The sequence below is a fragment of the Orycteropus afer genome, unplaced genomic scaffold (genome assembly GCF_000298275.1).
Source record: "Orycteropus afer afer isolate SDZICR_OR568_19922 unplaced genomic scaffold, OryAfe1.0 scaffold00053, whole genome shotgun sequence".
Taxonomy (NCBI): Eukaryota; Metazoa; Chordata; class Mammalia; order Tubulidentata; family Orycteropodidae; genus Orycteropus; species Orycteropus afer.
In genome coordinates, this window is record NW_006921640.1 from 3,356,054 (window position 1) to 3,371,787 (window position 15,734).

The following is a 15,734-nucleotide window of genomic DNA, read 5'->3' on the forward strand; positions in this document are numbered from 1 at the left end:
CATGGGGTCGCTATAAGTCGGATACGACTCAACGGCACTTAACAACAGCAACAACTTCATGTATTATGTAGCCACCTGAATATCCTCCTTGGTGAAGTGTCTATTCATATCTTCTGCCAATTTTTCAATTGGATTGTTAATCCATTTGCTGTTGAGGCATTGGGAGTTTTCTATAAATCTTAGAGATAAGTCCCTTGCTTGATATGTAATTATCAGCAAGTATGAATTTGTTGCTATCATTTTTGCTATGTGCTTTTTTGTGGTGTCGATTTATTTGTTGCATATAATTTTTATGCTGAGTTTTGTTTATGAATCGTGTTATTAGTTCCTTCATTGCGATTGGTTTAGTGTTTGCTAATTACTTGTGCTGGTCCTCTTTTTTATTTTGATGTGAAGGTTTATCATTTTCTTTGAGGTTACCCTGTGATTTATAGTTTTCTTCTCAAGTTCAGAACAGTCCATTCTATCTTGTAGCTGTCTTGACTTCCCTACCATCTAGAAGTTCTGTAATGACACAGTTTTTCCCTCTTTTTGGTTTGTAGTTGTCCTCATTTGTCAATTGATGTCTCTGGTTCCCTATTTACAACCTTGTAGGCTGATTTACTTTGGATACTTCCATAGCTGGGTTGGTTTCTGGGTTATATCATCATGCCTGTTAATGGTCAGTTGTTGTTGGCTGTTGTCGCTTCTCTGTCCAAAGGGCTCTCGTTAGCATCTCTTGTAAGGTTGGTCTGGTTTTAACAAATTCCCTTAATTTCTGCTTATCTGGAAATGTCCTAATTTTACCATCATATTTGAAGGACTATTCTCTGGGTACATAATTCTTGGTTGAAATTTTTCTTTCAGTGTTTTATATACACCATCCCATTGTCTTCTTGCCTGCATGGTTTCTGTCAAGAAATCCAAGCTTAGTCTTATTGGTTGTCTCTTTTAGGTAACTTTTCATTTTTTTCTGTGCTGTTTCATGGTTCTTTCTTTGTCTTTGGTTTTGGTGAGTTTGATGATGATATGTCTTGGTGATTTTCTTTTGGAGTCTATCCTGTTTGGGATTCATCAGGCTTTTTGAATGGATGTATTCTCATCTTTCATCATACCAGGAATATTCACATCTAACAAATCTTCGACCACTTTTTCTGTGGTTTTATTTGTCTCTTCCTGTTCTGGAATTCCAATTACATGTAGGTTATTCCTTTTGATGGTATTCCACATGAACCTTAGGCTTTCTTCATTTTGTCCTGATCCTTTTTCTGATTGATCCCTTTCCAAAGAAGTGTTCAGGTATTTGCCTTCAATCTCACCAATTCTGTCTTCCATTGATTCAGTTCTGCTCCTTTGGCCATGAAATGTTTTATCTATTTCTGAAAATTTAGTATTAAATTTCTGGATTTCTGTGTGTAGATTCCATATCATTTCTAATTTTTCATTTATTTTGTCTTTTTGTTTTTATATTGTCTTTTGAAATTGTTCTAGGGCTTTCTCTGTGTTTTCCTTGATCTGTCTCTCAATTTGTTGAAGATACCTAAATATAATTCTTTTGAATTCCTTATCAGGGAGTTCCAATGTTGTGTCTTCCTCAGTAATATGTTTTAGGTCTATGTCCTAGTCCCTTGTTTCTCCTGCTTTATCTTGCTTCTTTGTGTGGACTGTGATGCTCTGTTGTTTCCAAGGCATTTTGATGTTTTTGTGTTTATATTTAATTGGTGATTGTATGTTGGAGTGACTTGCCCACAATTTTAGTTTTCTTTGTTTTGTTTGTATGTTATCTATGCAAATAAGGTACTGTGGTTTGCTCCTCTATTCACTAGGTGATAGCACTTATACACTCACCACCTGTCTCCTTTCCTGTTGTCAGCCTCTTATATTCCCCTGCCGACCCTGGAAAACAGAGCCTATGTCCCTGGAATCCCAAATGAGAATGCTATCACTTTAAAATCCAAAATAGTTGCCACTTACAAAGATTCAAAATAGTTGCACCCTCGGTCACTTTAAATATCCAAAATGGCTGCCACATGTAAACATCAAAATGACTATGCCCTCAGTCACTTTAAATATCCCAAATGGCCACTGCTTATAAACATTCAAAGTGGCTGCACCCTCAGTCACTTTAAATATCCAAAATGACTGCTGCGTGTAAATAATCAAAATGTGTGCGCCCTCTGGAGAGCAGAAAGTCAACAGCTCAGGTAGTCCCCCTCCTTGCTGTTTCCCTTCCTAGTCATTGGGCACCAGTGCAGTCATTCCTGCAGTCCTTGGTGACCAGGGCTGATCTTTAGGTCAATTCTCAGGTCCCAGCACCACTTGGATATGTTCAGGCTGTTGGTCCCATCAGAGTAGCTGACAGTCTGCAGCTCCAACCATCTCTGTACTCACTGTTTTCATTCAGGTTTTTCCACTAGTTGTTGCCTAATCCACTTCTGTATAGTTCCTTTCAAAGCTCAGGGCTCCAGGATTATCTTCTGTATCTCTGTCAATTGGTTTTTCTTTTCTTTGTTGAAGAGAGTCTGTGTCACTTGTCTGCCTATTCCTCCATTTTACTGGAAGTCTGGATTTTTTTACTATCCTATTTTTATCACTAAATTGAATCTGCATACTTTGGTGCAACTCTCCATGTAGCTATGATATATTCTGGGCATTTGGGGTATTAATTGGATCTCATTAAATTTTCTGTTTTAATGGACATTCTCTGAAAATGGGACAGGGGAGAAAAGGGTACCCACTTTTTGCTGCTGGATAGAGATCGAAATTCAGACTCCTCAGGTGACCTCCATTGATCCCATGGTGGGAGAGGATGGTTTATTACCACTGGGTGGTGGTAAAAATCCTGGCTCCCTACTTGTCCTCCTCTGACAGCATACTGACAGAAAGGAGGAAGAGTGCCTCTTTATCTCAAGACAAAGGTGGAAATCTTGGCTCTCCACTAGCCTTTGCTGATAGGGAATAGGGACTGTGGGTTTGCTTTATTATTATTATTATTATTATTATGGTGTTTTGCTGGAATAAAACATTTATTGTCAAAAAATTTCTGTCTTACTAGGCTACCTTTTTCCTGTTCTTTTGGCAGAAGAGAGCAGGATTGGTTTTGTTTGTTTTGTCTGTGCTCATTAGCATTGCTGGGTCGTGGGCCTCTCCAGCATCTAGTCTGGCATACACAGGAGGCAAAAAGAAAACTCAGGGAACTCACCACTGGGTTGTTCCTCAAATTTCAGGGTCTCCAATAAGTCTGTCTTTTTCTCCCTAGTTCCAAATTTCTTTTTGTTTTCTACTATAATGTAGTTTTCAGCTGTGCTTAATGGAAGGAATAGCTGGACAATGAATAAGGAAGAGCAAAGAAGAGTAGATACTTTTGAGTTGTGGTGTTGGTGAAGAACACTAAAAGTGCCATGGGCTGCCAGAAGAACTAACAAATTTGTCCCAGAAGTGCAGCTGCAAGGCTCCTTGGAAGCAAGAATGGCCAGATTTGGTCTCACCTATTTTGGTCATGTTGTCAAAAGGGACCATTCCCTGGAGAAGGATCTCAGGCTTGGTTAAGGGGAGGGTCAATGAAAAAGAGGAAGGTCCTCAATGAGGTGTATTGACACAGTGGCTGCAACGATGAGCTCAGGTATAGCAAGGATTGTGGGGCTGGAACAGGATCAGGCACTGTTTCATTCTGCTGTACATAGGGTTTCTGTGAGTCAGGGCCAACTCAACACCACCTATCAACAACAACAGTGGAAGGAATATGGTCCTACTCCTTGCCTGGAACCAGAAGGACCAACTCTCTTGTTTTTTTTGTTTCAGTGTTTTAAATTGTCCACAATATGAAGAAAGCACAAGGTTCATGTAATATTGATTCTCTTTCTTTTTGGTTCTCACATTGTTCTCCAGATCGGATGACTCTGTGTAGACCTGGGGCATTGCTGTGGTCCACTCCTTACCTCAGAGCTTCGTCTCCATTCTCTTCTATGTCACTACCCCCAGGCCCTATCCCACTCCCCATCTCAATACCTTCTTTTGTCATAGTCCACCAGGGAAAGTTACCAATATTCTCACACTAAATAAATAGAGAATATTGTGGATCAATACCCACTCCTTCCATGGGACAGACTTTATATTCTTGTACACAGTATTTAACATCTCAGTGAATGACGCATTTGCATTTGTAGTTTTCCACCGATGAGAAGATAGACTCATGTCCCAGCCATTGAGTAGGGACCTAACTTTCAGCTAGTACTAGGTATCTTATCAGGGCTTTTTCTTTCAAAGAGAGAGCATCTTTGAGCTTAAAGGCAAATCCCACCATTCACCCTTAGAGCCAGAGAAATATAATTTCTATATTTTTATCTATTTTCTTAGCCATCAATAAAAAAAGTTTTCTTCTTAAAATTTTTTATGTTCCTTTTATTAAACAGAAGCTAAAATACAGGACTGTTTAGTTCAAGATCTACCTGCATTAACAATATATTAAGGTGGTTTATTTGCCCACTAGGAGCTCTGGTAGCGTAGTGCCTAAGGCACTTGACTGCTAACCAGAAGGCTGGCAGTTCAAACCCACCAGCCACTCCTTGGAAGGAAGATTGGGCAATCTACTTCTGTAGTGATACTGCCTCAGAAACCCAAGGAGGGGTTGCTATGAGTTGGGTCTGACTCAATGGCACATAACAACAACAACAACATTTGCCCACTGTCTGCCCAAAAAACTGTGTTCTTATAGAAGGGGAGCCTTATCTCATGTATGGCAGCATCCTCAAGGCCCAGTATGCAATAGATATTCAACAAAGGTTGCTAAATGAATGAATTAAAATAATCCATTGTATGGATCTCAAATCATCCCTGGGGTTTTATTTTGTTTTTGTTTTTGTTTTTTTAGAATTCCAAGAAGTGATAAAATCCTTGGAGCCTTATTTACCTGGAAAAAAACAGAATATTTATGCAAGGTTGCTGCTGCGTATTCACTCCCAGCTGAGCTGTGCTCCAAAGGCATTGTTCACATGATAAATATCCAGAGCCTCTTTAATCTATAGCCCTATTCCTATGGTCCAAGCCTCTGATTCCTACACATTTTCCAAATGTTTAACCAATCTCAGCAGAAATAGAATCCCTTTGCACTGGCAGCTTTGATGATGTGGGGGCCTGTTAGGTGATGGAGGGTTACCCCCTAGTTACCTGGCAGGCATCATAGCTCTCATTCTTGTATCCAGCACACAGCATATTTTTAGTAAGTTTTGAAAATGTTTTTGAACATTCTTCCCAATTCATGATGACCATTGGCACTTTCATCAGGTCAGTTGTCATAGAATTTTTGTCACCTGGTGGGCAGAGAAAACACATTAGAAAAGCTACCATTCAGCAACTCCCCCCAACCTAAAATTAAAAAAAAAAAAAAAAAAAAGAGAAGAAGAAGGGGGTGGGAAAGCACAGCCCTCTAGTCCAATCAATTCTGACTCAGCATGTCCCAGGGCTGATAATGCAACTGACTCTCCGCTAAACAATTCCTGCACATCTCCACATCCTACCTGTCACCCCACCCACCTTCCAGGCCTTCCTTCTCCTTCTTCACAACCCCTTACTCCCATGCACAGGTTGCCTGCTCCTTGATCCCAGGCTTTTCCAAACAATCTCCCACTTGCTTGAATTATCCCTATCAAAATCGTATTCCTACTTCCAAGAAAACTTTCAGATTCCCTCTAACCAGCTCTATTGACTTGACTTCTCCTTAAAACTGTCTATTGACAATTTCTGAGCACAGTCTTGCCTATTCATATACATTTGCCTATTGGTACTTTTTATTTTGTGAGTATGGCACTTCTGTCACACAAAGCCACTGAAATTTTGGTTTTAATAATTTTCTTTTAAAAGTGGGAAAAAAAAAAAAACCTCAGAACCCCAAGCAAGAGTGAGTTGGTTAAAAATCTTTAGAGGGAATTTGCCCTAGGGCCTGTCTAGTCTGCCAGACTCCCATAATTTTTACAGGCTTCTTTCCATCTCATTTACTCTGATTATACACAGATTTCCCAATAATTCTTCTTATTAAGTATATTTACTCCTTTAGACACCTTACTTGTATCTTTCCCCATTTCTACATTTTAAGAAGTGTCTACAGTCCAGAATCAATGTTCCACCCATTTCCCTCTGGCTGTTAAGCTCTTGAAACACCTACCATCTTGAAGGTTTCTGCTTGTTATGAAGCATCCCTATGGAGCCAGAGTTTTGTTCAGCCTTGAGATATTGCTATTCTGCTCCCATTCCGTCCCCAACCTATTTGCTGTGGGTTTTGTCAGGTTTTCTTTCAGGATAATCAACTGGGGGCTTCATTATACCTTTCTGTCCCCAAATTCTTTCTCCTACTTTGACCAAGTAACAATAAGCAACAAGTAAGGACAGATTAATTTCTAAGAACTATAGGGCTACAGTCTAGGACTGTCAAAAGTCTAGACCTATAAGAGTCAAGTATGAAACATCAGTGTGTGAATCAAGGGGGATATTAGAGAATAAACATTAGAAAGGGCCTCTGGCAAACTGGAGAGTGCATGTACTGCCAACAGATATTTGAATTCAATTATATAAACAGAACTACTCTGTACTGATGGAATAAAACCATATCTGGGGACTGTGTTTGACCTGGCACCTCAATCTGAAGGCTTTGGAAGATGCTTCCTTGGCATTCAGACAAGGCTGAGATTAGTTCTCTATGAGCCTGTACCATGTAAGAATTCGATCCAATACAAAGTACTTTTCTCCTCCCTCCTTCCTCAGTCTCTTTCCTTTTCATCCTCCTGCCTTTCTCCTAGAGATATAATGGCCCATCCTCAGCCATCCGTGATGTAGCTTTTTTCCCTATCAGCACTCTGGAGATACTGAGGAATCACATACCTGTGTTGGTCTGTCCCCATCCTGCCACCCAGCATTCGTGCCAGGTGGAGGGCACAGGTTGCCTGGGCAAGCAGATGGGTATTATCCGGTCACTGAAGGTGATGGGTGAGTCTACCAGGAGCAAGGCAACATCATTGTCCATGTTGACTTTTTGAAAATCCTTGTGAAGAATTATTTTGGAGACCCCTTTGATTTCCTTATATGGACTAGTTAAGTCATTGGTTCCCACCACAGTACTCAGTTCTGCTGGACTGGTGGCAAACAAGCAAAAAGCGGGGAATGAGAGGAAAGGGAAAGTCACAAAGTGAGAAGAATTTTCTGTTCCAGAAAAAAAATCTAAATCCCAAGTAGCTTCAGGGGCCTTTGCAACTGGTCCCACTGGGGCTGTCATTCAGAAGATGTGAGAATTTGAAAAAGTTAGAGGAGGAAATTATAGCTAATACAGAAAAAACACAGCTACACCTCTGTTCCATTACAGGTCTAGAGACACGGATAAATACTCCTACCTCATAAAGTAACGCTGCCTTTACTTCAGGCAATTTGAAGAGTCCACAAAAGACCAGTTGGTACGGACCAACTTAGATTTCAGATATGTATTATTCTATCTATTTTATATCAATTAATTTTCCAATAATTTAGTGACCCAGGGGTGGAATTTTATCTAAACCTGCCACTCATTAAGCAAAAAGATATTCAGTAATAAGTCAACATGCAGGCCCTACCTCCAGGCAAAATGGCCAGGAATCTTCCAATAGCCAATTGGGATTATACAACGTTCCTTGGTTATGCCATGATGAAACTCTTTCCCAAGATTTTTTTGATGAGCTCTTTAATGTCAGTCTCTATGTTTATTTTCAAACTTTCTTGAGGTAGTGTAGTAGAAAGCACAAGCTCTGGAGACAGAATTTAACTTCTGTCTCTATCTACTAGTTGTGTACGAGGGCTGAGTTATTCAACCATTTTGGACCTCTCTTTCCTTATCTATAAAATGAAGCTATTAATTCTACCTGTTCTAGAAGGTCCTTATAAGATTATTAAATGAATGAACATAAGTAAATGTTCTCAGCAAAGCCCCTGACACATGGTTAGTAGTCAGTAAATGCTGGATTGTTCAACCATCTTCTAGAATACAGAGAATAAAAGGAGCTGGGAAATAGGGGGTCTGATGGCCCAGGAAACCACATTCCCAGAATTAGAATAATTTTCTCCTAGAAAAATGTCCTAGGAGAGTCTAATTGACTAAACTAAACCCTTTGTCTGCAAAAAGTCCCAGGTGTTCCTGGAGAGATAATAATTTGTAATCTCAGGTAAGCCATAGCTACTGGCCCCAAGTGCCAGTGAAAATGGCACAACAGAATGTCCCAAACTCAGGTTCATTGACCCTCCCCCACTGCCTTATCTTCAGTGCTGGAGTGGATGGGTGGGAGTCATCAGAATTTCATGTCCCAATCAGGACGGAACAGACCTAAGATTCCTCCTCAGCCAGGGGGTCTGGTGGAGTCTGAGGGTGGCATGGGGCTGGACAATGACAGCAGTAAATAAGGATGTACTCTTGGGTACTTACGATATTTCCTCAAAAGGAAAGCAATGAGCAGCAGTTAGAATCCACCACTTGTTCAGGATTGCACCACCACAGAAATGTTCACTGCCTGTCTGAATACTCACCAGCCATGGAAACTCACCAATCCCAGCCTCCACCCCCTCTATGATTCTGGAATACTGAGCTCCTCCCTCAAAAATGGGTCTCTCACCACATCCTGCCAGAAAAGGAAATGGAAAGCATCAGTTCTGGATCTTGCCAAGGATTTGCAGACAACTGCCTCTGAATTGCCTAAAGTAGTGGAACAGAAAAGATTCAACATTTTGTCAATGTCTGCTACAACAACAATAACTACTACTACTACTACTGCTACCACTACTACTATTACTATGTACTACCACTAACAGCATTAGGAAGAAGAGACCTATATGTTGTTGTTGTTAGGTGCTGTCAAATCAGTTTCAACTCATAGTGACTATGTACAACAGAACAAAGCACTGCCTGTCCTGACCCATCCTCACAATATTTGCTATTCTTGAGCATATTGTCACAGCCATTGTGTGTTGCTAATGAGTGACCTTAAAATGGGTGAGATTATTCTGCATTATCTGAGTTGGCTTGCTATAATCCAAAGGCCCTTAAAAGTGGAAGAGGGAGGCAGAAGAGAATCAATCAGAAGATGAAGAGACTATGGAAGAAGGCCACAGAGAGATGCAACATTGCTGGCTTTGAAGATGTAGGAAGGGGTGCCACTAGCCAAGGAATGTGCATGGTCTCTAGGAACTGGAAAAGGTAAGGAAACAGGCTCTCCACAAGAGCCTCCAAAAAGAAACACAGCCCTGTTGACATCTTGATTTTATCCCAGTGAGACACATTTCAGACCTCTGTTCTACAGAACTATAAGATAATAAATTTGTGTTGTTCAAGCCATTCAGCATTTTTCAAGCTTAAAGAACTGAAGAAAAATTTCTAGCCTCAAATTGCAATACTGAAGGATTTTATGGGCAAAATGTTCAATGATGCAGGAAGCATCAAAAGAATATAGAAGGAATACACAGTCACTGGACCAAAAAGAATTGGTCGATGTTCAACTATTTCAGGAGGTAGCATATGATCAAGAGCCAATGGCATTGAAAGAAATCCAAGCTGTACTGATGGTATTGGTGAAAAACAAGGCTCCAGGAATTGATGACACACCCGCTGAAATGTTTCAACAAATGGATGCAGCACTGGAGGCAATTACTCATCTATGCCAAGAAATTTGGAAGATAGCTACTGGCCAACTGATTGGAAGAGATCCCTATTTGCACCCATTAAAGAAAGATGATCCAACAGAATGTAGAAATTATCAAGTAATATCATTAATATCACATGAAAGTAAAATTTTATGGAAAATAATTAGAAATGATTACAGCAGTCTGTCAACAGGGAACTACTAGACATTCAAACTGGTTTCAGAAGAGGACGTGGAACAAGGGATATCAATGCTTATGTCAAGTGGATCTTGGCTAAAAGCAAGGAATATCAGAAAGATGTTTATCTTTGTTTTATTGAACATGAAAAGATATTTGACTGTGTGGATCATAACAAATTATGGATAACACTGCAAAGAGTCGTAATTCCAGAACACTTAATTGTGCTCATGAGGAATATGTACATAGACAAAGAGGCAGTCATTTAAAAACACCAAGGGGATACTGCATGGTTTAAAATTTGGAAAGATGTGCCTCAGGGTTGTAAACTTTCACCGTACTTATATATATACTGATTTGGTTTTCTAGTATTTTGTTGAGAATTTTTACACATATACTCATAAAGGATATTGCTCTGTGGTTTTCTTTTCTTGTGGTATCTTTGGTATTAAGGTAATGCTAGCTTTAAATAATGATTTAGGAAGTATTACTCCTATTTTCTGATGAATTTAAGAAAGACTGGTGCTAATTGTTCTGTAAATGTTTGGAAGAACTGCCCAGTGAAGCCATATAGTCCAGGACTTTCTTTCTTGGGAGAGTTTTGATTACTGATTCAATTTCTCCCCACCCCCCCTTTTTTTTTCGGTTGACCCTCTACTTTTACCAAGCATGATGTCCTTTTCCAAGGACTGGTTCTTTCTGACAACATGTCCAAAGTACTTGAGATGAAGTCTCACCATCCTCACTTCTAAGAATTCTGACTGTACTTCTTCCAAGACATTTGATCATTCTTCTGGTGGTCCATGGTATATTCATTAGTCCTTGCAACACCATAATTCAAATGCATCAGTTCTTCAGTCTTCCTTATTTATTGTCTAATTTTCACAAGAATATGAGGAGACTGAAAATCCCATAGCTTGGGTCATGTGCACCTTAGTTGTCAAAGTGATATCTTAGCTTTTTAACATTTTAAAAAAGTTTTTTTTTGCAGCAGAATTGACCAATGCCTGGTCTCAGGATTTTGGAGGCTGAGGTTCACGTGGTCTAATATTCCTTTGGACTAATTGTTACCATATATTTTTGACTTCTTCCACTCTTTTTGCTTCAGATGGGGAGAGACCAATAGTTGACCCTTAGATGGCCACTCACAAGCTTTTAAGACTCTAGTTGCTACTCACCAAACTAGGATGTAAAACATTGTCTTTGTGGATTAAGTTATGCCAGTTGACTTTGGTACACTTCTGATGATTCAATTTCTTCAATTGTTATGGGTCTGTTGAGATTTCTTATTTCTTCTTTAGGTAATTTAGGTTATTTATGTTTCTAGGAATTTGTCATTTGCATATAGATTATCTAATTTATTTGTATCCATTAGTTATAGTATTCTCTTATAAGTCTTCTTATTTCTGTAGAGCCAATAGTAATGACCCAACCACTTTAATTTCTGATTTTAGTTATTTGCATCTTCTCTCTTTTGTCTATTTAGCTTAACATTTGTCATTTTTTTATATACTTTCAAAGAACTGACTTCTAATTTACTTCTCTTGTTGTTTTCCTAGTCTCTATTTCATTCATCACCATTCTGACCTTTGTTATTTCTTTCTTTCTGGCCACTCTTTATCTTTGCCCTGCATTTTGTGTCTTCATTGCTTTACCACTGTGTTAAATTATAGTTTGTTGATCTGTTTTTGCCTGGCTCTGACCCTAGGGTGTAAGCTCTATGAGGGCAAGAAGTATGCCTGTTTTGTTGACACCATGTCTCAGTGCCTGGAAACATACCTGTCAGGAGGAGGCATTAAAAAATAAAGTCATCTCGATATGATAATTCCTCTCACGGAACTTATCCTAAGGGAAAAATCTGATATGCAGCAAATATTTATATCTAAACATGTTCAGTGTAGTAATATTTGCTTCAATAACAAATTGAAGACAATCTAAATGTTATGATTAAATAAATTAAGTCACATTCACATCAAGAGCTATTGTTCAGCCATGAAAATTATGCTTCTGGGGACTTTTCAGTGATGTGGGAAAATGCTTATGATATAATATTCAGAGAAAAAGTCAAGATAAAAATCACATATAAGAACATATATAAACTTGTGATTTTGATTAAGTTAAAAATTTGGACTTACGAATATAGAAGAAAATATGCCCATATATTAAGAGTGACTAAGAGCTTGATCAGATGATGGGTAGGTGTTGTGGGGCACTCTTTCTCTGAAATGCAGAATATGATTTTTGCTAAAGCACAGGCTCAAGGGTCCACAGCCTAAGTCTGAACTTGGCCCAATTGCTTATTTAATGAATGATTTTGCAAAAGTTATTTATCCTATCTTATCTTCAGCTTCTTTATTTCCAAAATGGGCATAAAATAATACCTACAGTCTAAAACTGATGTCAGGCTTAAATGAGATAGTAAATGTTAAAATGCCCAACATAGCACTTGACCCAAAGGAAATCCTTGATCTATATTAGCTATCAGAATTTCTTATATCCATTTTGGACCAAAATCCCTATGAGACTTGCAGCTAGGACCATTCTCCATTTTTTTTTTTTTTTTTAAAGTTCTGAGAACAACCTGGTGGTGCAGAGGTTAAAGTGTTGGCTACTAACCGAGAAGTCAGTGGTCTGAACCTATCAGCTACTCTACAGGAGAGAAATGTGACAATCTGCTTCCATAAGGATTACAGCCTTGGAAACAGGGCTGTTCTCCTCTCTCCTATGGGGTCACTGAGTTGGAATTGACTTGACAGCAATGGATTTGGTTTTTGGAAGAGCAATGACAGCACCAATGTTGAACATTATGGGCTTTTAAATTATAGAGCATAAAATCTCTAAACAATGATTGAGGCAGTGTAGAAATAGGTGAGAAGCAATCTAAGCGATCATTTGCCTCCTTTGATTGAACACAATTGTACCTATTGTTCTGCTGATTCTCTACTCACACTATACAACATCTCCCCCCAACACCACACCAGCTCAAAGCCACGTTGAAGAATGCCAATTGAAAAGGCTATATTCTATACATGAGGCAGTGTGCAGAGGGAAGGAAGCATGGACTTTCAAGTCAGATCTTGTATAAATCCTAGTGCTACTATTTCCAGGCTATGTGACTTTGGGAAAATTGTCAACCACTATATGGCTCAGTGTTCCTCATTCATAATGTGGAATGAATAGCAGAAACCTCACAGTGTGGTGGATATAAAAGGTGGGAAAGTACTTTGTCCATATCCCAGCTTCCTTCCAGCCTCTGTCTCCTGTTAAGAAAGAAACTCCATTCTTCTGCCTGTGGGCACACATGGATGTGCTGAGGTTCACCTTTGCTCTGTGTCTCCAGTTCATGAGAAGGTTTGTCACAACTCCCATCATCCATACATTTCTCCCTTTGAGTCAGCAGACAGATGCTCAACTAATTCTGGACATATGTTCCTGGTCACTTTGTTATTCATTCAAGGAAGAAGTCTTAGGTTTCAAAACCAAAACTCAAGGTCTGACAGGTCAAACTTGGATTGAGAAATATAGGAGAAGAAAGGGATGCAGTTTCAAGGAGAAATGTGTGCAAGAACACAAAGCTACTCTTCTTGTTCTCTTGTGAGTTGCTCTCTTAGTAATAACTAATTAATGAGCTAGCTATCCAACTCTCGTTCTCCCTTTTGTTCCCAATGCTCATTACTGACTGGATGGGAGGTGGTGAAGAAGGTGGTTGTCATCCCCAGCCCCTACTGTGATTACTGCTCTGGCCACTGGGAGAGAAGTCCACATACCCAGACGTTCACTCTTGGCTTGTGATATTAGCAGCAAAACTGATAACAGGAGCATGACCCTTGATTTTGCTTCTGGGCTAGCTGGGAGGTAGGTAATGGAGGCCAGGGTGGAGGAAATGACACTGACAAAGGCTTCATTTTTATAACCACATCCTGGTGATGTCACAATGGGCTATGATCTGGAGGACTCACACTGGGATTATGCAGACTAGTTTTTCTTCCACTTTTTCTAAAATGGTTGTAAAGAGGGACCTCTTGTGAAGTCCAAAAAAGAGACTGGGGATATACCACCAGATTCTTAAGGTGAGAAAGAGCAGAATGTGACCTGATCCAAGGATTTGGGACTTGCCAGCCTTCACAATTGCATGGGCCATTTCCTTGAAGTAAAACTCTATATAGTTACAGATGCACTTCACTGATTTTGCTCCTCTAGAGAACCCAGACTAAGACATGAACCTTCACCTATGCTCTTCTTTCAATTTTGATCCTCGACGGGAGCAAAACAGCAGCTGGAGTTAAGGGAAAGTGAGCAGAGGCAGAGTGGAGAAAAGGATCACATTCCTTTTCATGGTGCTGGCTGCTCACCTAATTGGGCCCAACCTGGAGAAGGAGATTTCACGCTGCGTCAGATTCAGAGTTTGGAGGGTTACTAGGGTTTTAGTACTCTAATACTAAAATTGAAACTGGAGTTCATAGGTGGGGCAAAGAGCTAACTGAAATGTTAGAGGCACCTTGGAAGAAAGGCTTGGCTATCTACTTCTGAGAAATCAGCCATTAAAAACCCTATGGAATGAAGTTCTATTCTGATACACACGAGGTAGCCTTGAGTCAGAACTCACTCAACAGCAGCTGGTAAATTGAAACTGGGCTTGTGATGTAAGTGATTATAGGATTATTACCTATGATAATATTCAAAAAAGCCACAGTCCAGTTTGTGTATTTTATCTGGGCAGGATAAATCATCCCCACTGAATGAAGTTTAAAGGATAGTAGGAGACAAGCATACAGCTGTTTTGATCACAGCTTATGCATTGTACCTGTTTAAACATAGCACTCATATTACCCATTCCATCCCTCATTGCCTTTGTTGCAAAGTTTCTCTTTAGGACAAGTGGGAAAGGCCTGGCTGAAGTGGCATGATTTCTACACTGACAATAGTTTGCCGAACAGCACCTGTGGAAAATTCCTTAAGTAATACAAGTAGGAGCAAGTCCACTGTAAGGCAGTCACCTATTGCAGGTGACAACATCTGGTACAACTGCCTTGACTTCCCTCTTTCCCCTTGCTCTCATGACAGATGTGGCTAATTGATAATAACTCATTCGTGCTGAATCAAGATTTGGTCTCAGAATCTTTTCCTATGTAGCCATTTAGGCAGTTAATACCAACTGACCAAATGAAAGCCATTTGTCATCACGTTGTCTGTATTTGTGCAAGGACCTGGCCAAATTCCAGCAAGGGCAAAGGCCAGTGGCTTTGGAAAGATACATCTTGTCTTCTCTATGATGTTCACTCAGGGTCTTGCTACTCGCAAATGTTGTCAGTCTGCTTATATGGTATTGCATTATTTAGGAGGTGGTTTGCATGTTTTAGAATGTGGGTTCTAGAGTCAGACATACTTAGCTTAAAACCCTGGCTTGGCAGTTTCCCAGTTTAGGGCCTAGGAAAGGTTATTCAATATCTTAGAGTTTTACTTATCTCTAAAAATGTTTAATAACAGGACCTACTTCCTAGGGTTGACATGAGGATCAGCTGTGACCAAGTGATTGTGACATTCTAAGTAATCCATAAAATGTGTGCTGTGATAATGACCATGATGTTATGCTGCCCAGTTTACTACTTGCACCATTGAGATTGCATTTTCTGTCAGCAACAGTACACAGTCATAGACTTGTCTCAGCTATGCAGGATTTTGGAGGTCATCTTCCCATTTAATCCTCTAGGGTTCCAAATCAGACACCAGGAACACTAAGAATGGCAGAGTGCTGATTTATTCTGGTGACAAGGCTTTTGTATTTACCATCACATTTAATCCTCAGAATAATCCTGTGAGCTAGACCAAGTTAGCCCCATACCCCATTTTATAGATAAGAAATCAAGATCACACTGTGACTGATAATTCATGCCAGGATTCAGACTCAATTGACCTGGCTCTATGGCCAT

At 39.7% G+C, this 15,734-nt stretch overlaps 1 protein-coding gene across 1 annotated transcript in view; it reads right to left on the bottom strand.

Annotated features, from left to right (window-relative positions):
- The window catches only part of PRSS55 (serine protease 55), a 25,914-nt gene extending 10,180 nt beyond the window's left edge, over positions 1–15,734 (bottom strand). The window contains exons 1-4 of the mRNA XM_042780668.1: positions 15,719–15,734; positions 8,417–8,609; positions 6,853–7,103; positions 5,146–5,288 (exon numbers count right to left, since the gene is read on the bottom strand). Coding sequence (XP_042636602.1) covers positions 5,146–5,288; positions 6,853–7,103; positions 8,417–8,609; positions 15,719–15,734 — 603 coding nt within the window. The remainder of the gene's footprint in view (positions 1–5,145; positions 5,289–6,852; positions 7,104–8,416; positions 8,610–15,718) is intronic.